General features: G+C 40.5%; 1 protein-coding gene across 5 annotated transcripts in view; it reads right to left on the bottom strand.

Annotated features, from left to right (window-relative positions):
- LOC102223620 (voltage-dependent calcium channel subunit alpha-2/delta-2) overlaps window positions 1-22,831 on the bottom strand; it is a 219,883-nt gene extending 197,052 nt beyond the window's left edge. For all 5 annotated transcript variants that reach the window (XM_023324995.1, XM_023324997.1, XM_023324996.1 and 2 more), the window contains exons 1-2: window positions 22,336-22,831; window positions 17,351-17,432 (exon numbers count right to left, since the gene is read on the bottom strand). In XM_023324995.1, coding sequence (XP_023180763.1) covers window positions 17,351-17,432; window positions 22,336-22,451 — 198 coding nt within the window. In that variant the 5' untranslated portion in view covers window positions 22,452-22,831. The remainder of the gene's footprint in view (window positions 1-17,350; window positions 17,433-22,335) is intronic.
- Between the last annotated feature and the right edge of the window lie 876 nt (window positions 22,832-23,707).

Genomic DNA, 23,707 nt, shown 5'->3' with positions numbered 1-23,707 from the left:
AGCCATAGATGAAAGTTTCCAAGGAAAAAAATAGCACTTCCTGTTCTGAGGGGGCGGGGCTTAGATGACGTCATAATCTGATGACATAGAATTTTCAGACATCACACCAGCATCACTCAAGCCAAGTTTGGTGCAGCTCGGTCGAAACATGTGGAATCTAGAAGCAAAAGTATGGCATCGGCGTTACAGGTCACTTCGCCACGCCGCCACGACCAGCTGCTATCTCAAAGCCGGTCAGGGTTGGAAACCTCAACACACCAACATGTCTTCTGTCTCTGGACACAGGTTCATGTTGATTAGGTCAAAGGGCTAAGAGAGCGACCGTTCACAGTAAAACATGACACTTCCTGTTCTCAGGGGGCGTGGCCTACGTGATGTCATCATTTGACCATATGGTATTGTAGGCCACCTGATGACGATCAATCACTGAAAGTTTGGAGTCTCTGTGACTTTTTGTGTTAGAAATACCAATTTTTTATTTTTTCCTGTGTATTACAAAATCGAAGAATTTCATCTGCAGGGCAATGCTGCCCTCTGGTGTCGAATTACTGAAATAATGAAACTATTTCAGTGGCCAGCAGAGGGCAGCATTGCCCTACAAACGACGAACATGTACTGTTTATTATGTAATTACACAGAAGATCTCTCTAATTCATTCTGAGGGGGCGGGGCTTAGATGACGTCATAATATGATGACATAGCATTGTCAGGCATCACAACAGCATCACTGAGGCCAAGTTTGGTGCAGCTCGGTCGAAACATGTGGAATCTAGAAGCAAACGTATGGCATCGGCGTTACAGGTCACTTCGCCACGCCGCCACACCCAGCTGCTTCATCGCAGCCGGTCAGGGCTTGAATCCACAACACACCAACATGTCTTCTGTCTCTGGACACAGTTTCATGTTGATTAGGTCAAAGGGCTAAGATAGCGACCGTTCACAGTAAAACATGACACTTCCTGTTCTCAGGGGGCGTGGCCTACTTAAAAAAATAATTTCACCACAGGGTATTTTAGGACACCCGATGACGATCAATCACTGAACGTTTGGTCCCTCTATGTGTTTTTATATAGGAAATATAAGAGTTTCGTGTTTCATGGCGAGTAGCTGAACTTTGACCCCTGGTAACCCCCCTTCAGCAAGCTCATACAGTCACCAATTTGATAACTTTAAATCAGACATGCCTTATGATCAGACTGACCGAGTTTGAAGTCGATCAATCGAAATCCCTAGGAGGAGTTCGATCAAATGCAAAGGCTGTAAACGTCAAACTCGAGGTCCAAAATGGACCTTCAATACAAAATGGCCGACTTCCTGTTGGGTTTAGAGCATGGCTCCAAGAGACTTTTTTGTACGTCCTGACATGATACACATGTGTACCAAGTTTCGTAATTCTAGGTTTAAGCATGGCTTGGGGCTGTTCATTTAAAATACTCTAGGGGTCGCTATAGAAAAATTAGGCCACGCCCACCAAATATCGCTATGGATTCCTGTTCGGGGATGGATAAGGATCCATCCTAGTGAGTTTGGAGCAGCTCACCCCGAAACTGTGGAATTTAGAGCCAAACGAAATTCGATGGCGTTCGCAACGCCGCCACGCCCACCTGCTTCATCGCAGCCGGTCGGGGTTGGAATCCACAACACACCAACATGTCTTCTGTCTCTGGACACAGTTTCATGTTGATTAGGTCAAAGGGCTAAGATAGCGACCGTTCACAGTAAAACATTACACTTCCTGCTCTCAGGGGGCGTGGCCTACGTAAAAAAAAAATTTCACCACAGGGTATCTTAGGACACCCGATGACGACCAATCACTGAAAGTTTGGTCCCTCTATGTGTTTTTGTATAGGAAATATAAGAGTTTTCTGTTTCATGGCGTGTAGGTGAACTTTGACCCCTGCTAACCCCCCTTCAACATGCTCCAAAACTCACCAATTTGATAACTTTAAATCAGACATGCCTTATGATCAGACTGACCGAGTTTGAAGCCGATCAATCGAAATCCCTAGGAGGAGTTCGATCAAATACGAAGGCTGTAAACGTCAAACTCGAGGTAAAAAATGGACCTTCAATACAAAATGGCCGACTTCCTGTGATACTTGCACTATGACATTACTTGTAAATTCTGAGCGTCTTAGTGAGCTCTACAACTGTACCGAATTTCAAGTCTCTACGATGAAGTAAGTGAATAGCAATGGGTCTGTTGAAAATTGCTAGTTGCTGCCGTTGAGCAATTTTTTTTGCGATTTTTGCGGCGACCTTAAAATTCAAAATTTTTAAACCGCCTAGTCGCTTCCGCCAAGTTTGGTGAGTTTTTGAATATGATAAAGCCCCCAAAAAGGCTCCTCTTTGGGGGGGCAGAATAATAATAATAATTAAAGCTGCAAGCAGCCTCGGGCGGCCCTCGCAGCAAGCGCCGCTCCGGCCTATTGGCCACCGCGGGGGTTCCAGCCACCGCAGAAGGTCTCGCACGATTTCCAGAGCCGCAGCCAACTCCCGACCGCAGAAGCTCCGCCGCAGTTTCCAGCACCGCCGCCCGCTAGCCACCGCAGAAGCTGTCGCGCATTTTCCCCGCCCGTCCACCAGGCGACACGCGTGAATGCGTTCGGCAGCGCTCCCCGACGACTGTCAAAAAATCTGGCGCAGATCGGTCGATGCGTCGAGGAGATACAACCCATGTATTAACTTAGGGGGCGCAGTGGAGTCAAATTACATCTCAAACCCGTTGGGCTCTTTAGAGGTGAACAAAGGTTATACAGATCCAGTTTGGCGCCAATCGGATGATCTATGCCTGAATAAGAGCCAAACGTATGCATATGGCGAGGGACTGATATTCGCCATTTGGCCACACCCACACTGTTCAGCCAGCAGCGAGCATTGACAGAGTTTATCATCTGAATCATCTTGATTAGGTCAAGAGAGCCATAAACGGAGCTTTCCAAGTAAAAAAACGGCACTTCCTGTTCTGAGGGGGCGGGGCTTAGATGACGTCATAATATGATGACACAGGGTCGTCAGGGATCCCACCAGGGTCACTCGTGCAAAGTTTGGTGCAGAAGCTATCGACCGTTCACAGTAAAATACAAGACTTCCTGTTGTCAGGGGGCGTGGCCTACGTGATGTCATCATTTAACCATTGGATATTATTGGACACAAGATAATGATCAATAACTGAAGGTTTGGTGTCTCTGTCAGTTTTTGTGTTAGAATTACAAATTATTTAATTTTTTCCTTTTTAATTCAACATTGAACTGTCATTCCATAGGGCAATGCTGCCCTCTGGTGTCGAATTACTGAAATAATGAAACTATTTCAGTGGGCAGCAGAGGGCAGCATTGCCCTACAAACAACGAACATGGACTGTTTATTATGTAATTACACAGAAGATCTCTCTAATTCATTGTGAGGGGGCGGGGCTTAGATGACGTCATAATATGATGACATAGGGTCGTCAAGGATCCCACCAGGGTCACTCGTGCAAAGTTTGGTGCAGAAGCTATCGACCGTTCACAGTAAAATACAAGACTTCCTGTTGTCAGAGGGCGTGGCCTACGTGATGTCATCATTTAACCATTGGATATTATTGGACACAAGATAATGATCAATAACTGAAGGGTTGGTGTCTCTGTCAGTTTTTGTGTTAGAATTACAAATTATTTAATTTTTTCCTCTTTAATTCAACATTGAACTGTCATTCCGTAGGGCAATGCTGCCCTCTGGTGTCGAATTACTGAAATAATGAAACTATTTCAGTGGGCAGCAGAGGGCAGCATTGCCCTACAAACAACGAACATGGACTGTTTATTATGTAATTACACAGAAGATCTCTCTAATTCATTGTGAGGGGGCGGGGCTTAGATGACGTCATAATATGATGACATAGGGTCGTCAAGGATCCCACCAGGGTCACTCGTGCAAAGTTTGGTGCAGAAGCTATCGACCGTTCACAGTAAAATACAAGACTTCCTGTTGTCAGAGGGCGTGGCCTACGTGATGTCATCATTTGACCATTGGATATTATTGGACACAAGATAATGATCAATAACTCAAACTTTGGTGTCTCTGTGAGTTTTTGTGTTAGAATTACAAATTATTTAATTTTTTCCTATTTAATTCAACATTGAACTGTCATTCCGTAGGGCAATGCTGCCCTCTGGTGTCGAATTACTGAAATTACTGAAATAGTTTCATTATTTCAGTAATTCGACACCAGAGGGCAGCATTGCCCTACACATGACAAAGCCCTTTGTATTACACAGTCGATCACAGGGGAACTTTGAGCCTTGCTAACCCCCCTTCCACCTGTTCAAATGTCACCATATTGATAACTTTGAATTGGACATGCCTTATGATCAGACTGACCGAGTTTGAAGCCGATCAATCGAAAACCCTAGGAGGAGTTCGATCAAATGCAAAGGCTGTAAACGTCAAACTCGAGGTCCAAAATGGACCTTCAATCCAAAATGGCCGACTTCCTGTTGGGTTTAGAGCATGGCTCCAAGAGACTTTTTTGTACGTCCTGACAAGATACACATGTGTACCAAGTTTCGTAATTCTAGGATAAAGCATGGCTTGGGGCTGATTTTTTAAAATATTCTAGGGGGAGATGTAGAGAAATTAGGCCACGCCCACCAAATTTCGCTATGGATTCCTGTTGGCGGGTGTATAAGGATCCATCCTAGTGAGTTTGGAGCAGCTCTCCCCGAAACTGTGGAATTCAGAGCCAAACGAAATTCGATGGCGTTCGCAACGCCGCCACGCCCACCTGCTTCATCGCAGCCGGTCGGGGTTGGAATCCACAACACACCAACATGTCTTCTGTCTCTGGACACAGTTTCATGTTGATTAGGTCAAAGGGCTAAGATAGCGACCGTTCACAGTAAAACATGACACTTCCTGTTCTCAGGGGGCGTGGCCTACTTAAAAAAATAATTTCACCACAGGGTATTTTAGGACACCCGATGACGATCAATGACTGAACGTTTGGTCCCTCTATGTGTTTTTATATAGGAAATATAAGAGTTTCGTGTTTCATGGCGAGTAGCTGAACTTTGACCCCTGGTAACCCCCCTTCAGCAAGCTCATACAGTCACCAATTTGATAACTTTAAATCAGACATGCCTTATGATCAGACTGACCGAGTTTGAAGCCGATCAATCGAAATCCCTAGGAGGAGTTCGATCAAATGCAAAGGCTGTAAACGTCAAACTCGAGGTCCAAAATGGACCTTCAATACAAAATGGCCGACTTCCTGTTGGGTTTCGACCATGGCTCCAAGAGACTTTTTTGTACGTCCTGACAAGATACACATGTGTACCAAGTTTCGTAATTCTAAGTTAAAGCATGGCTTTGGGCTGTTCATTTAAAATACTCTAGGGGTCGCTATAGAGAAATTAGGCCACGCCCACCAAATATCGCTATGGATTCCTGTTCGGGGATGGATAAGGATCCATCCTAGTGAGTTTGGAGCAGCTCACCCCGAAACTGTGGAATTCAGAGCCAAACGAAATTCGACGGCGTTCGCAACGCCGCCACGCCCACCTGCTTCATCGCAGCCAGTCGGGGTTGGAATCCACAACACACCAACATGTCTTCTGCCTCTGGACACAGTTTCATGTTGATTAGGTCAAAGGGCTAAGATAGCGACTGTTCACAGTAAAACATTACACTTCCTGCTCTCAGGGGGCGTGGCCTACGTAAAAAAAAAATTTCACTGCAGGGTATTATAGGACACCCGATGCCGATCAATCACTGAAAGTTTGGTCCCTCTATGTGTTTTTGTATAGGAAATATAAGAGGTTTTTGTTTCATGGCGTGTAGGTGAACTTTGACCCCTGGTAACCCCCCTTCAACATGCTCCAAAACTCACCAATTTGATAACTTTAAATCAGACATGCCTTATGATCAGACTGACCGAGTTTGAAGCCGATCAATCGAAATCCCTAGGAGGAGTTCGATCAAATACGAAGGCTGTAAACGTCAAAATCGAGGTAAAAAATGGACGTTCAATACAAAATGGCCGACTTTCTGTGATAGTTGCACTATGACATTACTTGTAAATTCTGAGCGTCTTAGTGAGCTCTACAACTGTACCGAATTTCAAGTCTCTACGATGAAGTAAGTGAATAGCAATGGGTCTGTTGAAAATTGCTAGTTGCTGCCGTTGAGCAATTTTTTTTGCGATTTTTGCGGCGACCTTAAAATTCAAAATTTTTCAACCGCCTAGACGCTTCCGCCAAGTTTGGTGAGTTTTTGAATATGATAAAGCCCCCAAAAAGGCGCTCAAAGAGGGGGGCAGAATAATAAAAATAAGAAGAAACAGTATGAAAACAATAGGCCTTCGCAGCGCTTTGCTGCTCGGGCCTAATAATAATAATAAACAGTACAGATACAATAGGCCTTCGCAGCGCTTTGCTGCTCGGGCCTAAATATTCTCTAAAGTCTCTGACAACATGAAGTCAGTGCTGCGTTTCCAAGATCTGAATTATTTGTCCCACTCAGCTGACTGATGAATGAGTATTTAAACACAGGAATGCAAAATATATCGTTTTATTGCAGCGATATCACAAAAATGCTGAAATTACAAGAAAATCTAAACATTTTTCTAAGAATTTCCTGGTGCAAACAGAAAACAAGGTAACCTTACAGAGTGCATGCAAAAAAAAACAAAAAAAAACAAAGGGGATTAGATGCCCAATTAAAAGAAAAATGTATATAAAAACACAAAAAATAAATGTAGTTCAATATAATTCAATGTTAAATTAAGCATGAGATTTGAACAGTAAGATAACACAAGTATTAACTTAAGAATTGCTTTTTATTTTAAACAAACAACTGTTTGATTGATTGATTACATGTTACCTATCAGCTGGCTGAAAGCGGAGCGCAACACTTTTCCCTAGCTTAGGAAATCACAAATTGGGAAATTAAAAAAAAGAAAAGACAGAGTCACAGTCCTGAGGACCATCAATCACTCTTCTTAAGATATCAAAGCTTTAAAATTACTGTTTTCTTAATAAAAAAAATTACATTTAGTGGGTATGTAGGCAAGGATTTTATTTTATTTTTAAATTATTAATTAAATGAAGTAAGTTAGTGAGCAGCAGATAGAGTATTTGTTGTTTTTTGTTTAAAAAAATAAGTATATCATCTTTGACACATTTTTTTTATCTATGACAATTGCATATAGCTATTTTACAATAATCAAATAAACAAATACATGAGGTAAAAGTAAAGACTGCAGCAGATTTTTTTTTTTTTTTGGTGTGTCATGAAATATCAGTGGTCAATTTGGCTTTAAACTTGGAGAAATTAGCATATTGAGAAGCCAGGGACAGGGCAATGGCATTATACAATGCAGTTCTTTCAAAACCATCACATTTTCATTGCAAAGCCATTTTGGAATAATTCCTTCAACACCAACTCATGGTTATCTGCATGCAGGGCTGCACTCCGCAGATATATGTATTTTCATTTATATAAACACCGCACACCGGTGCCAAGCCATCAAGCCGGGGAGCTGAGGAATCCTTGTAACCTTCCCCGGTGTCAGAAAACCAATAAAAAGGCAGAAAAATAAATACGGGGGGTTTGTGTACCCTTCTGTTCGGCTGTCAGCCCAGGGGAGTCTGGGCTGGGTGTAATGTTGTTGACTGGCTCTCGCACTCTTTAACGTGGAGCCGATAACTGGCTTTATGCGGCTCCGACGTCCACGATTATTTTGTTGTGTGCTCAGTTTTTACAGGTTGGTGTGAATACGCAGCGAATGGCACACAAACAAAGAGAGACCTGCGTTCTAAACAAATAAAAGCTGGATTGGTAGCAGAGCACGCCTAAGCTTTTACAACCCTGACGTGAAACCGTCAGACTGACAGGACGTCTGCGTGCGGGCCGAGCCAGACAGCTGGAAGCTCCGCAACGGTTGGCGAAGCGTCAGCGTAACATAATTAGTTATTTGCTCTCTTGATTTGGGATTGTTTTTGAGCTATTCCTCGTTTGGCACGTTTTAAAATGTTGCTTTTAACTCACATTTAAAATGAATTTACAACAGCTCGCAGACCCCTCGTTTATCTGACATTTCTATTCACGTCACAGTGTGAAATCCAGCAAAAAGCCTTGCTAAAGCCTGCTAAATTCATCTGACATTAACATTTCCTTTTATTAACTGCACATTCGCTGACACTTAAGACAAAAAAATGTAATAAAAAGCCCAGAAAATTAGCAACCTGTCAAATTATTTTTTATGTAATATTTGGTTTTTAACATTCTGTGTGCAAGTGTGTAAAATTTCAAATAAAATAATTCCAACAAGCTGAATTTCTGCTCTAACATTACCATAATTTTGGTTGTATGAGCAATAATCTATCATTGTTCCTTGCAAAAGTATAAATACTCCTTAAACTTTTTCAAGCTTTGCTACAACCACCAACAATAATGCATTTTACTGAGAGTTTACGAACTAGAGCAGCAGAGTCGTGGATCACTGAGAATTTGAAGAAATAATACATGAATTTAAAAAAGTTTTAACAAAGAACATGTAAAAAGTACAATGTACATTTGTGTTAAGGCACAATAATAAAAATAAATACCAAATATGTCTTATAGCCTGAACAGTTAGGATGGGGATTAATCAGAGGAACATTAAGGAGTCCTACAGTAAAGCCAAGACGACTATGAGACCATTTTTTCTCTTTGGACGAGTAGAAAGAAAAGAAATGAATGCATGGTCATTTTATGCTCATTTTTGGATTTATCTATTCCAATCAGCAGGTCAGTTTAAGTCCAGACTGCCTTCAAGACCACCTAAAGAGAAAGGATAAAGGATGGAAAATAGTCGTTGCAGCTAAATTTTTAAATTGTTTGCTTTTTATTTATGCTATTAGATTTTGGTATCTCTGACAATTTTAGATTTGTCTTATTAGTTTTACTAAACTTTATTTAATCTCTATTTTTTTCATTTATGTTCCTGTGATGTTGTTTGTTGTGAAGCACTTTGGTCAGCTGAGGCTGTTATAAATGTGTTATATAAATAAACTTTGGCTTGACTTGACTATTTGTTCAAGTGCAGAGAACAAGTCTGAATCCTGCACCATTTTTCAGAAAGTGTTTTGTGAGAAATGAAGGAAAGGAATAAAAATCAAGATGTGTTGACTAATTGTTATTATATATCCATAATGCTGTGAATTACATTAAATGCATGGGTTTTAACTTCAGAGCTTTTTTCAATATTTGTAGAAAAACTAACGGCCGATCCTCGAACGTGAAGCCGATCTTATCCAACGATCTTATGAACCTCAGCAAAGGTCTAAAAATCAATCCCTGCCCTCTTCTGATCTCCCATGAAGAAGGTTTGACTAGCAGACCGACCCTCCAGGTCTTCATGTCTGCAGATAACAATAGTCACTCATCAACTTCACTGCTATATTTAGCAACATTTCAGCCAAAAAAAAACAACACATTGATATTAGCAAAAATCTGAATCGACAGGTCAGGTTGTTTAAAGATTGACTTTGCATAAACTGCAATCAGTGCATTTCTATTAAACATACAACCAGATATATAATAGAATGGCTTATATCAAAGCATATGTGTGTTAGAATGGCCCAGTCAAAGTATAGACCTAAATTAAACTTTGAATCTGTGATTAAGTTTGAACATTGGTGTTCAGAGGTGATCTACATCCAATCTGACGGAGCTTCAAATATTTTGCAATAAAAATTTACAAAACGTAAATCTAAATGCTGGAGCGGCATTAACAGTGAAAAGTGGATATACAAAGTATTGATTCAGGGATGAACACAAAGATATGCCAAACCTTGAATTTTTGCTATTATGCTTTAGTCTATGACATGAAATCCTTACAAATTACATTAAAGTTTGAGGCTGTGACTTGACAAAGCGATAAAAAAGTTAAAATGGTATTAAAACTTTTCATCAATGCTTATGTAAAGGAAAAAAGGCTTTCCATTCACTTTTTTGTAAACATCAAATTGCTCAGTGGAAGCTATTAACTATTTATCTCTTTCAACTTAAAAAAAAGCAGCACAGAAAGGACGACGAACTGAACTGATAAAGTAGTGACTAAGGGTTGCAGGAAGGAAGCCAGAGCCTTAGAGTAAGCGATGAAGCTGAAATAGCCTGTGAAGTTTCACATAAACAGATAACTTAAGTGTTGGGGTCCAAACCAGAAGACAGAAGAGGAGAAATCAGAGCGAGAGAGAAAGAGTCACCAAATCTTCTCCCTCTCTCCTTTAAAGGAGACGTCTAACTCCTCTCTCCTTGCTTTTATCAAAAGGAGCTCTTTGCAGTAGCCAGCTCATTAAGAGTGCTCTGAAAAAACGCTTGGACTCTTACAGATTTACTGCTCACTTTATCATTACTTTTTTTATTAAAGAAAAAAATGCTACCACAACCAGCCAGACCCCATGTTAAGAAGTAATTGTGCAACTAAATTCAGTAATTCTTTGCTTCAGCAACACTTAGCAGCAACAAACAAGTGTTTGCTGGGACTGGGAGTGAGTTTCTGAAATCGCTCTGAAGGAGATTTGACTCATTATTCTCTGCAAGAACTGCTTTAAAGGAGCAATATTCTGTCATTTTCTCACATGTAGTGTCATTTTACACCACAATAAAATACCTGTGTTACCCCAAGTTCTTATGAAAATGCTGTAAATAGCAAACATACACACACACACACCCACACACACATTGTAATTCCACAACACTTTGCGCTATCTGAAAACTTTCCAACGGTTTCTGAAAGGGGAGACGTTGCGCTTTCCAGCCAACATCAGGTTATTACGGTAATTTCTCCTTCACCGTAACAGGGAGCACGTGAAGAGACACTCTTTTAATAGACGATAAATTGCAAAAATAAGTTGCTAGATATTGAATGTTCCAGTTGTTATGGAGAAATGGGCAAATATTTTTATTCACAGGACATTTTTAGAACTTTGTACAATTAAAATAAGCAAAAATATCCAGGCGGAGATTTGAAAGTTATGGTTATAGAGATGGACAGAGTACCCAAAAATTTTACTCACGTAAGAGTGGCACTTTTAGTTTGTATAATAAGCTCAGCAAATACGCAAATGTTCCACAAGGTGTTTGTGAATTGTTGCTGCTGCTAGTCTGGAGGAGCTCAGTGGAAAATGTGGAACTTTCTCAAACATGTGTTAAAAATTCAAAGTAACACATCAAGTATGGTTTTAAAGTTAATTTTGCATAATACCTCCCCTTTAACATTATTATTTTTTGCAACACTGTATGCATGTCCACACAGACACAGATGAGCAGGCTCGGTTAAAGCTGACATCACTTTCAGGAAAAGAGGAAGGGGCTGAGGGCAGAGAGCAGGAGTGATGATGTCTGGCAGAGCAGACTGGGCATTTGAGACAGATTATTGGAAAACTCTGTAGTCAGCGATACTGTATAAATCCACCAGTGCACTTTATGGACTTATCTGTTTGTTGGGGCCGACTGCGGTGGCTGGGAGCAACACAGAGGAGCAACAAGAGACATCAGAAATTGTCTTCGACCTACATCTAACGTCGCCCTCCGGTAGCAGCTACATACGTGCTGTGATCAAATGGAACAAGATGCCTCTGCAACATAAACAAAAAGACAAAAACAAAAAAAGACCTGCTGCTCAGAAACACACACACACACACACCAACGCAGACAGATGACATACATGTCAAGAGCATGCACGACGCCTGGCAACACTGGAGGCGAGAAGGTCTGTGCAAAGCTGAGATAAACCTTGAGCCAGCATGTGGTCAGCAGCCCAACTGATGTGGTGCTGACAAAGATACGGAGTGAAGGGGGAAAAGTGATAGAACGAGAGCAAAAATACAGAGCAGATGAAGCTCATGCAAAAACTGAGCAAACGCTGAAAGCATCTCTTGGCAATCTGTCTCCCCTTCACATCGATTGAGAAGCCGCTCTCAGGTTTCATCCAGAGCAACAAACACGGAGACGACGAAGCATGGCAGCAGAGCAGACACACCCTAACAGAGCCGAGCCGCCAGGCGTCAGCCTGAAACCAAGGAGTTGAGGATCCGTCCTCTTCTGCAGCTTAAATTACTCATGCTGACTAGACTCTTCTCATTGCAATGAATTTCAGTTTCACTTGGACTGATCGTTTTAAACATGTTTAACAGTCGTGCTCTGCTAAAACCGTGGAAATCGCCCTGACACTATGAGCCCGTCTGTTTGTGAAAAGTGCAGGTTTTATGAAATGCAAGCGGAGAATTCGGCTCAGTATATTTACTCATAAACTTTACTTTAGGAGTTCAAAATCTCTCAGAGGGAAACGTCGCTATTTGTTCAAACTTCATGTTCTCAAGCATTTCAGGCTAAACACGTTTAGTGAGTTTATTCTTCTTTTTCTTGTGTTTTAAATTGTTAGCATGTTGTACATTTTAACCAATTTTAAAACATTTGTCTTAATTTCCAACAGAAAATATAAATAGCAAAAACTATGTACACTTGAAATCACTTATAAAGCATGACCTGGTATAATTTTAAAAAATAATTTATGCTCTGATATTTAACATTATAATCCAATTGTTTTTATTTTCAGTAAAAACAAATGCAGAAACTGTTAAAGCTAAAATTCAATCACAAATTTAATAGTAATTATTAAAATAATAAAATAATAATGATAGCAATGCATCTTTATCAAACACTTATTAATTTAAAGTAGGTTTTACTTATGTCAAAGCTGCAAAATATTATTGTGACGGAGGAGCCGTCACGAGCTAAGACTTAATTATAGAGTCAGCATGCGCGCGCACAATCACTAACTTACTTTTTGTTGCAGTTTAACCTGATGCGGTTCGTCGTGGCTCCACACGCGATGTTCCTGCTTCAGTTAATATTCTAACCTGTTTTCAGTATTGAACATTTTCCCGGTTCTGATTTCAAGTGACGCGTTTCCGGATTGTGGCGCGCAGGGAGGGAGTCACATGAGGTGGTGACGTCATCAGAGGGCACTGAGTGTTGTCTATTAAATTGAGTATTGTATTTTGTTTACAAGTTTATTTTATTTTATTTTATTCTCTTATTATTATTATTATTTTATTATTTTGCATACTTCAAGAGTTGATTTGAGTTAGAAGTAATTGCTTATTATTTTTGCTTGTTTGGATTGTCTGTGGGCGGAGCCTGTGGCTTTAAAAGCAGGGCTCTGCTCCACAGGAAGACAGAAATTTTTGAAGGTAACATGATTATATGTAAGAATTTAGATTGGGGGAGATGCTCTGGTCCACACTCCAGCACAGTAGATGGCGATAATACATCTTAACGTTAGATGTCACCCGCCAATAAAAATCACAAAGAAGAAGAAGACAGTCTGTGGTTAGACTCCTGAAGAAGTCACGCTGGAGGTGATGGACTGTTGCAGTGAAGGTACTGATAATTATTTGATTTCTAACCTGCTCTGGATATCCTTCGTGTGTGGTCTGCACCTGCCATCTTTGTGCGAGCTTAATAAATTCCTCTAAAACGATCTCTGACCTGGACCAGTCATTATGTTTGACCAAATCATAATAGAACCCCGTCACAATTATAAATATTAGTTAATTTTCCTTGTTTCTTCAAATTTATCTTCTATAGTTTTAATCCATTTTATTTTATTTTGATTTCGTCTTTGCCCTCAAGGGACTACAACAATTTTGTAGGACTTCCTCTATGACAATAAATATTAAATTAAATGATTGTTAGAATTAAATTAAAGGAAAAATAGTTAAATATTACTTAAAAACTTTAGCAGTCTGAAAAACTGGTGTTAGCTATTAAGACGTAAGTCAGTAAAGTTTATTTATAAAGCGCTTTTTACAGACATAAAATCACAAAGTGCTGTAGAAATCAACCTTAAAACTATACAAAGAATAAAACAAACACCCAGGTTGTCTCTAGTAGGTTGTTTATATAACTAACACATATGCTAACTCTTATCCATTTGGCATGCCTTTCTAAAGACTTTACAAAAAAACAACTTTTTTTGTTTTATTTTAATTAGAAGAACGCTTCAGGCCTTGACCATCGACTGAATCTTTTAAGCAACTCTTGCCTCTGTAAACCTTAAAACAGAAACATTAGAATCAGGCATCTAAAAAAGCATCTACTTACACAAATCAAGCTTACAAATATGAAACATTGAGTGTTTTTGCATATTTTCTTTCCTTGTTTCTTCTGAGTAAAATTCTTTAATACATTTTCTTCATCCATTCCCGTTATAATGCGTTGTCTACCAATACATTCTAGTGTTGTGGTTTGACAAAACACTAACCATTCATGAAAAAAGAAAAAGAAATTCACAAACAATTCCTATTTTGGAGCCAGGAGCCAGTAACTGCTCTGCATCTTCACCTAAAATAACACAAAATATGTTAATAATAAAACAGTGCTTACTGGACTAATCTGATTGTTGAAGCTTAGCCTGTATCTCTGATAAAGCATCGCTAATGACAGCTTGTGAGTGTGGGCGCACTATTGTGAATGTGCCTCAGGATATGAAAACAATGGAAGTGTCCGTCAGCGCCTCTCATCTCTACATACTGCAGCACATCAAACTCAGCAGCTCAACAAGACGAGCAAGATAAGGACCGTAAGCAGCTTCTGTGTGCTCACAGTTGAGTTTATCCGTCTGAGGAAGTTTGACACACATGAACATCCATCTCACTTGTCAAGCCATCGTTCAGTGCCCCCCCAGCACCTTCTAAAATGCCCACCTCCTCGGCTCCCAGTCGCCCACTCGCCTCGTCTATCTGAACGCCACGTTTCTCCATTTTGAAACGTCCACCTCCTCTCCATCACTCACCCTCCGTCTCAACAATGAGAGCTTGACTTAACCTGTCTACAGTAAATTTGAGGGCGTTTAAAAATCATTTTGGACCTAAAAAAAAAAAAAAAAACTATACATAGAAGTAATATGGTTATTTTTCTGATTCAGACCTCGGCCTCACTCCCACATTCGTCCGCTACTTCGCTTGTCAAAAAAGATAACATCTCAACCAGGAGCGGGAACTGAGCAGAGCGCAATACATTCAACTTGGTTCACTTGTGTCCCTCCATGTAAGACAAACCCAGAAATAATTTGCACACACTTTACTTTTTTTTTTGTCTCATGTGAGAATAAACTGCGCATGAAAAGGAAGGGGGCGCAGAGGGAGGCAATCTTGTTACGAGCCGGCATAGCCCTGGGAAGATTTCTATCAGACACACGTAAACAGAGAGGCATCCATTTAGAAAATGGCTTTTCTAGGCATGCTGGGCCATTTAGCACACCCTGTGACGACTCCTGTTTGGGGCAATGATAAATGTTCTTTCACACACAGTCTGTGCACCTCGTCAGACCAGCACACACACACACACACACACACGCACGCATACACACACACAAAGCCATATGGGCAGCCAACACAAGACATCTCCGGTAGTAACACTTTTAGAGCGAGACAGGCTTCGTTGGGTTTGGCTAACGGACACAACCTCACGCACTTGTTGACTCAATTGGTTTAAATACGAGGAACTTCACGTTTACCGAGCGCTGAACATCAAGTCGACACTCAGAAACAAGGAATCGGTTCACTTAAACGTGAGAAACTGCGTCCCACTTTCAGAAAACCCACAACTGAAAGCCACAAAGAGCTTTCTAACAAAACTAAAGCAGCATTAACTTGTACAGTTTTCCTGTTAATTAGGATTAGTGATCAAATCAATCATGTCGAAAAAGCTTGATCGAAATCTTGTTTCCATTTAAAAACTAAACATTATCAGGATGCATCATCAACTTGTGGACTTAATTGTAGATTTTAGAAACCATAATAATATGACTTATCTGCCTTGTTCTTCTTTTTTTTTACTTTAATACTTCAGCACTTCTATCACAAGTCTTAACCTTTCTTCTCAGAAAAGCCCTAAAGTGACACATTTTGGGGGAAGCAAATGTCAATTTGCTCCTCTCATCTATTCTAGAAGAATCCAATTTTTTTGGTAATGGTTGAGAAAACTTTTTTATTTTTCAAGCTAACAAAAAAGACTCCTTTGGGTTTTTAAAATCTCACTTGTTACTTCAACATCTGCTGTACACCATGTCCAAACCAGCAGCTTCATGCACACCTTGTAGCTCAGAGATGCATGATTTCTACCAAACAGAGTCAAGACACTTCCACCTTGAAGCCGTGTTACTTAGTAAGTCTACTCCTCAGCACTACTCAGCAGGAGTACTGAGAAAAATATTTACACACACTGTGAAAAGCAAACATTTTGACAGGTAAATACTCCGCTCTGCTGTGTTTACACTGGATAAGTGCTAAAATCAACCTTGCTATATCAGACACTCCGAGCGTCTGCCTTATATCAACTAATGGTCATTACCCTTTCCACCGGGACGAGCTCCGCCAGCTCTCCTCCTCCTCTCTGGGATCCATCAATGTCGCCGCCATACGACCAGTTATTACACAACCCACTGTTACTGCTAGCATTAAAGCCACAGGCGTCACACGGGCCCGATGAATCACACTCACCCAAACAGCAGTAATGAAGCATTTATCTCAGGGTGCATTACAAACCCTGGAAGCATGGCAAATGTGCACATGGCAGAAGTACGATGAAACAGTGTCAATAACACGGCGCTCAACCATCTGCTCTGCCACAAGACACACATGTTACACAGAAACTGTGATACTGGAGACACTAAAACCAAATCTGCACTCTGGAGAGTCTGCCCATCTCAGGAATTGTATTTGGTTCTCATGTGTTTTTATGTAAAAGAATTTTAAAAAGTGGTAAGACTGACATGACGCTGTGACAAACCGGATATAAGATTCATGACGGAGTCTTTGTGCATGGTTATGACCGATGTCATAAACATTGCATTGTTTAATACAAGGCTGCCACTTTTAGTGAACTTTTAATGCACGTTTTAGTACAACTTTGCATTAAAAGTGTCATTATTTACCAAATGACATGTCATGACAACAGTCATAACCATTCATGAAGACTCCTTTGGGTTCATAACATGTGTTATAACATGTGTATGACAGTGTCATATCAGTCTTATGCACACCCCTACAAATAAGGCGTTACCAAAAACTTAAAACTCCCACCATTTTCTGTCCATGAATGTGTCAACTTATAGTTAAATGAAAGAAAATCTTATAAAGTTAAAGGCATTTGCTTGTCAATAAATATGAAAAAGCTTGTTGTTTTCTGCTATGCCTTTGCAGTCTTTGATACTCACACACACACACACACATTTATGTTGTACAACCAAGCCCAGAGGAATCTGATTAATAATGCAAGGAAACGCAGCTCGTCACATGTTCGCGTGACGTCAACTTACCGATCTCATCTGCTGAGCTCCGGTAACGTGCTGAAGAACCTTTTCCAGCTCCTTCTCAATGCGTCCGGCCCAGTGAATCATTCTGCAAAAAATAAATAAAACACATGTCCCTCAACATCTGCATCTGAACAGGTTCTCACACAGCTCTCTGTCACTACATATGAATAAATGACTGAGTACGTCTGTCTGTCCCCAGTGTGTTCTGCTGGAAAGCTGCCACAATCTGTGCCAATGTTTCCGAATTCCTATCTGGACGAATCCTTTTCCTAATGTCCAACTTTCTCATCAGCACTTCCTTCGCTCGTCAAATCCTGCATGCATCTATCTGGTTGGGCCTGGCAGGACCGGCGGCGACTGAGCCTGTCTTGCCTCAGCTTTGGATCTCCAGCTTCATAATAAAATTGCTGGGGTCTGACAGAAGTGCACCCTAGGCAGGAGCTGATCTCCGTTAGACGGAGCCAAGTTGGGAATTAAGAGATCAAACGCCTGGAGCCTGGAGCTCACCACTGTATATCTCTCACAGAGCAACAAATGACTTAATGGATCCAGATTTAGATCATTTTAAAGAGAAGGAGCCAGCTTGGCAACCTGGATGTATGCTGCTCAGTTCACAGAACAGTTTAAAAGCTTTCAGCAATCAGATGAATAAACTCTGTCATGCGTTCACGGTCCAGCCACCGGCTGCCAACCTTTTTAAGATAACCAATCAGTCGCATCAACATCTCAACACAATGTGGTCGCTTGTCTGTTAATAAGATGACAGAAACAAATGTCATCTTCAAATGTCAGATTTGCTCAGAAGATGAGAAGGAAGAAGGCCGAGTTAATAGAACGCAGAAAATTGCCTTGCTGCCAAAAGTGGGGAGCGAGAAACAACAGATCCAAACATGGACGCACGATTTGTCTGTATTTATCGCACAAGTTTAAGAGAAAACTCTTAGTGTTTTCTAAAGAGGGAGAAGGAGGCAGAGTGAGAGTGTTTACTATGACAGGTCATAAAAAAGGCAGGACACTACGAGTCCAGGTAATACTTCAGTCTCTCCTTAATACGCTAAAGCTTCAATTAGTCAGACTGGGATTTGCTAATTTTCCCATAATTACCTCTGAGTGATGGAAAAAAAAAGATCAAAACTAAGATTGACTACCATTTTCAGCCAACGAACATGTCAACAAACCGTCTGAGCCAGAAAAATCCTGATCTCTGAATCTCTAGTTTAATTCATCATTAAATTAGTTATTTACAAAAAACAACTTTTTAATCAAGCAAACTAGAAGGTCAGTTTCAAAGAGACTCGCATGAATACTGCTGATCAAAATAAAAAGTGGTTTAAATGAATGAATGAAAACTGGCTAATTTTCCCAACCGTTTAGCTCTGATTATTGATTGGGAGGTCAAATATTGATAAATCAGATTTAATTAAATGCATGAAAACTAAACATGTTCTATGTGAACATGGTGAACTATTTTAATGAACTATTTTAATAGTTTGGTCAACATGCTGTGATGAACATGGTGAGGATTTTGTAATTCATTCATATTAGTTACGAAAAACGACTAATTGTGATCAAGTGGTGCTGATATTGACTAATTAACCACAATTATCAATTTGCTCATGTTGATGATCGAACTCAAATATAATGTGGAAAATCAAATGAGTTTATAAGTAGAAATGAATGAATCAATCAGCCAAATATCTTAAAAAGACATTTATGAAATCCATCAAAGTTACAAACTCACAACATTTTGGTCTAAAAACTTTTCAACAACCAACAGGAACTTTGATCCACTTCCTGAATTTATGTTTAGGGACATAAGTTTTGAATAAAAATGTATTATATAGTGTTGATTCAAAACAAATGTCTGAACAAGGCACTAAACATAAAAACAGAACCAATATGGAGTGATATTTGCTCAGCTGAATTCAGTCAAATAGTTTCAGTATCTATTATATATATTCAAATTTGGCCAAAGAAATAAAACAATTCAGCCAAGTTGAGCTTATTCTCAACTTGACTAAAGATTTATAAAAAGGTTTCTAAGTAATCCTCTTGAACAAGCATGTGGCGACAGAGGAAAGGAAAGCTCCGTTATAATGAACTTTATAAGGAATGATGAGAGTAATTCTTTAACTTTCCACTGGATTCAAAACTCATACATCTATCATAGAAGCTGCAGATCACTTTTGTGCTACAATCTATAAAATGAAACCCTGGAATTGGTCAAAATGGAAATCAGCAGGTCAGACTTTAAAGAAAACTGAAAACTCACTGGCAATAAAGTTTACATTTATAAATAGCTAGCTGGCTAGCTAGCTGCCTAGCTAACTAGCTAGAAAAACAGACAGACACTATATTCATCTCCAATGCTATCCAGAAACCCAAAAAGAGCAAAAGATTTGTAAAATGATTAATAATAATCTCTGTACAAAGGGGGTGTTACTTTAAAAGCACTGAAATAAAATTTAAACCAGAAATCAAACTAATCAAGCTAATAAAAATTGGAGCTATGTCCATATGTTGTCCGTTGTCTCATGTTGTAAAAAAGAATAAATAGAAATAGATGCACAAATCAATCAGTTGATTTGAGTTTTATAAATGATTTAAAGATCGTTTTTATCTGTTCACTAAAAATCTATTTTCTGTCAATGACCGTGTCAACCAACAGCCTGCACTTTAATAGACGTGTTATAGTTAAATAAAATACATTCCTATAGAGGTTAAAGGCACTTAAGACACAGTTGGATTCAGAACCTGAACCTCTATTAAAAAAAAAAGCCTGCCACACTTTATTTTTCTCTTAATTCTTGGATGAAAATATCAGAAGAAGTTAAGATCCAAATTGGTCGGGAAAGAAAAGCTCGATTGCTGCAACTCTAACTACAGGGAACATCTGAACTGCCGGGGGAAATAAGCAGTCAAGCAATATCTGTTAAAATGTTCTTTTTCCAAACTACTTTATCGTGACTTCTCAGTTTTACTGGACTAAATCGAATGAGAAACATCCTCCAGTCTCAGATGTGCAGAACTCCAGCTACTGAGATATCAGGACATGGTTATTTAGGAAATTATATGCACTACTGGGGCCTGATGCTAAACGCACGCCTTTAGACCTCGTGTGTAATGAAAGCTGCGATATCTTTTTTTTTAAAACAAAGAAGTTTTCATGGTTCAGCACATTAAAGCCGACCGCGTGCTCTCTGGCTCTTTCTATGATGTAGTTGTAGAAACACCGCCATTTGTTCGCCTGCGTTTTTGATGGGTTTTTGTCAACGCATGCTGATTTATGCCCGGCCCGACATTACGGAAAAGCAGAAAATGTGATGAAATGAGTTCGGATGGGAGACCTGTGTGCCGGCAACATGCTATCACTGTGTCCATTCTGCTGCGATGGATCTCATCACTCGCACTGCCACGCTCAAAAATCTATTAGGGCAGGAGGTTGACTATTTTTTGATGTGTGGAAATAACATTTTGACAAGATTGCTGTTGATATTTTACCATCATTGGAAAGATTTAGTTTCTGGGGAGGAAAACCTGCTATCAGAACCGATTTCCCCACATCATTTAAACATATAGAAACTACTCCCTCTGCTAGAAACTCACTGAAGTGTATACCGAAGCATTACCGCCATGCAATTTGAGTTTTCAGAAAATGTGAGCGCTGCTGGGAAATTAAGTTAGTCTTCAAAACAAATAAAAAAAAACTCAGATAGGTTGGCTCAGAAGCTGCATACAAAGACACACACATGCTTCAATTATGTAGCAAAATCTGGCAAACGTAATGTGGGTGACCCAAAACCCAGTTTAAAACCCCAAGAGGAAGCTGAATATAATACAGACTAAAACAAGGGCACCTCAGACCTGAAGGGAGGGAGAAGTAAGATGTTCCTTAAAAAAAAAAGAAGGGAATCAACTCAGAAGCTCTTAAAGCAACAATTGAATGACATAAATTTCCTGCGCCACCTTTTTTCATTGGGCTTAAACAATCAAATCTGCGATCCAGCTAATCTGAGTCAATGGCAGTTGCACTGAAAGTCACCTTGGACGTCAAACTAACAAACCCCTGGAGATTTTCATCAGATAATCCAGCAGGACGCATCAGGAGTCACTAAAATATATTTTTATTTCTCTTCCTTTGAGACAAATGTACACAATGACATCAGAAATAAACACTTTCATCAAATGTCCTCCAGAGTTCAGCAGCTGATGCACTTTAAGGGTTTATTATTGAGCAAAAAGGGATAAATAAATCTAATAAAAACAGATGTGTTGCCACCTTAGAAATGGGGTAATTAGGTTGTGCTTTAATCAGCCGATGTTCACCCTTCATTTTCTCAAGGAGAAGTAAATTGGCTTTGCATTTAGCTCAGTTGTCGGAACTGTTTCCCAACAGGTGCGCTGCAAAAGTCAAGCTTCAGTTTTCCTGCTTCAGTTTCAGGCTTTACTGATAACAAATCTGCTCAAACCATCATCTTCATGAACAGCTGGCCTTCTAGGAGATTTTCATAATATCCATGCATGGTGAGTTTCTGGTATAGAGTAAGTTTAAAACATCAGCTTTTACTTACACGCTATTATTCCCACTATGTGTGTGGGCGTGCGTGTGTGCGTGTGTGTGTGTGTGTGTGTTATCCGGAGGACTTTAAAGCTTAGATCGGATGTTCTCCCACATGCAGAGACAGCCAAACAAATTCCCATTTTCCATTTCATCTCCTTATTAATGTTTCTCAAAATCCGCCTCCAGCACGTGTCTGTGCACCACGATGCCATATTTACAATTATTCTCAGCATCGGTATTAGATGATGTCTCTATAAAACAGGATGCGTGGGGACTGATGTTGATCTCGCTGCATCACACGGAGCATCAGGAAACATCAGATCCTGCGAGGTAAACTGCGCACACTGCCTTGTTGGGGGCCACCTGTCCTACTTCAGCCCTCTCCCTCCCCTCCTACCCTTACACCTAAACAGCGCTTAGTACTTACGTGTAGTGCTGTGGGAAGTGGTGGGTCCCGGCTGTCGGTGTGGAGACGCATATAATAAGTACAGTTTGTACGGCGAAGAGGCAGAAAACGCCGATCGACTGCGCGCAGATCGCCATTTTCCATGAAATATTCAAGAAACTGGGAGAAATAAGAGAGAGTGCCGGAAGGACAGTCTCCCACTCTCTCTCTCTCTCTCTCTGTTTGTGTCTCTTGCAGCTGAGCTAAGAATAAACCGAGCTCCGGAGGAAAGTGAGCGGCAGGAGGTGAACGGTCGCCGGATGCTTCTGGACACTTCAGCCCCGAGCTGTGAGGGGCTCCACCGGAGGCGCACACGCCACGCAGAAATTTGGCACCAAAATAAATGATGATAGAAACAGAGTCAGGAGGCGAGGATCGGGGGAAAGATGCTCAGCCGCTGTTGCTGATGTGCCCGCCTGGCTGCTGCCTGTTCGCGCACTCGCTGTCCTCCCTCCCCCCTCTCTCTCTCTCTCTCTCTCTCTCTCTCCCAGCTAAAGCGCATATTCGCTCCCTTTTTTTTTCTCCTCGGTCGTCTCCAGTGTAACAACAGCCATACAAGGTGAAGCTCAAAGCGACGCCACTGTTCCCCATTACGCTTTCAAAATAAAACCATTTGTAGTTTCTGGTGCAAAACGTCGCACTGACTGCGCGCAGCCCCTTTGCGCGCTGCTTTTCCCTGAGAATGTTTTTTTTCAACAACTTGCTCCTCTCCTCTAAATTATGATTTTTGTTATATTTGACTCCTCGCTTATTTTACAACATTAAATGCGCAAAGCGAGTTTGAGAATTGCCTCTTATGTTGACTCAGCTTTGACCTCAGTTTTTTTTTTAATGCGTTTAATATTTTATTTTGTAGGTATAGCTTCCTGTGTTTCACCCTTTGGCTCACTTGATTCATCTTTTGGCACATCAGAGGTCCTTCCTCCTTCTCCAAGCGGCCCGTTCCTGTGCGCTAGACGGGGGCGCGCATCAGGCCACCTCCCCCTCTTTACGCCCTCCTCTTCCTCCCCCTGTGCCGCCGCCTTCTTCACAAACTCTGGATTAGAAGCAGAAATCAAGGCTTTATTTTTGCTAATTAGAGGCTCGACTCTGGAGGGGCCCGTTGTATTCACTGGAGTGTAAACATTCAACAATCACAGGCTGATCCGCAACTACATTTGTTCCACTCATTGTCGCATCTGGTCCAGTGAACGAGTTTGAATGGATGCAAAAAGAATTATTGACGTTATTTTGGAGCTGAATGCGAATGTTTCGTTCTTTTAAAAGCTATTTGGGCGGAGGAGATTTGTGTTGAACAGATGAGCACAGTTCTATCTAAACATGTATAGAGAGCCTATAGTCAGGCCTGTCGCAA

Source organism: Xiphophorus maculatus, chromosome 20 (genome assembly GCF_002775205.1).
Source record: "Xiphophorus maculatus strain JP 163 A chromosome 20, X_maculatus-5.0-male, whole genome shotgun sequence".
Classification (NCBI taxonomy): Eukaryota; Metazoa; Chordata; class Actinopteri; order Cyprinodontiformes; family Poeciliidae; genus Xiphophorus; species Xiphophorus maculatus.
Note: the sequence above shows the minus strand (reverse complement) of the source record. Positions and strands in the feature narration are given on the sequence as shown.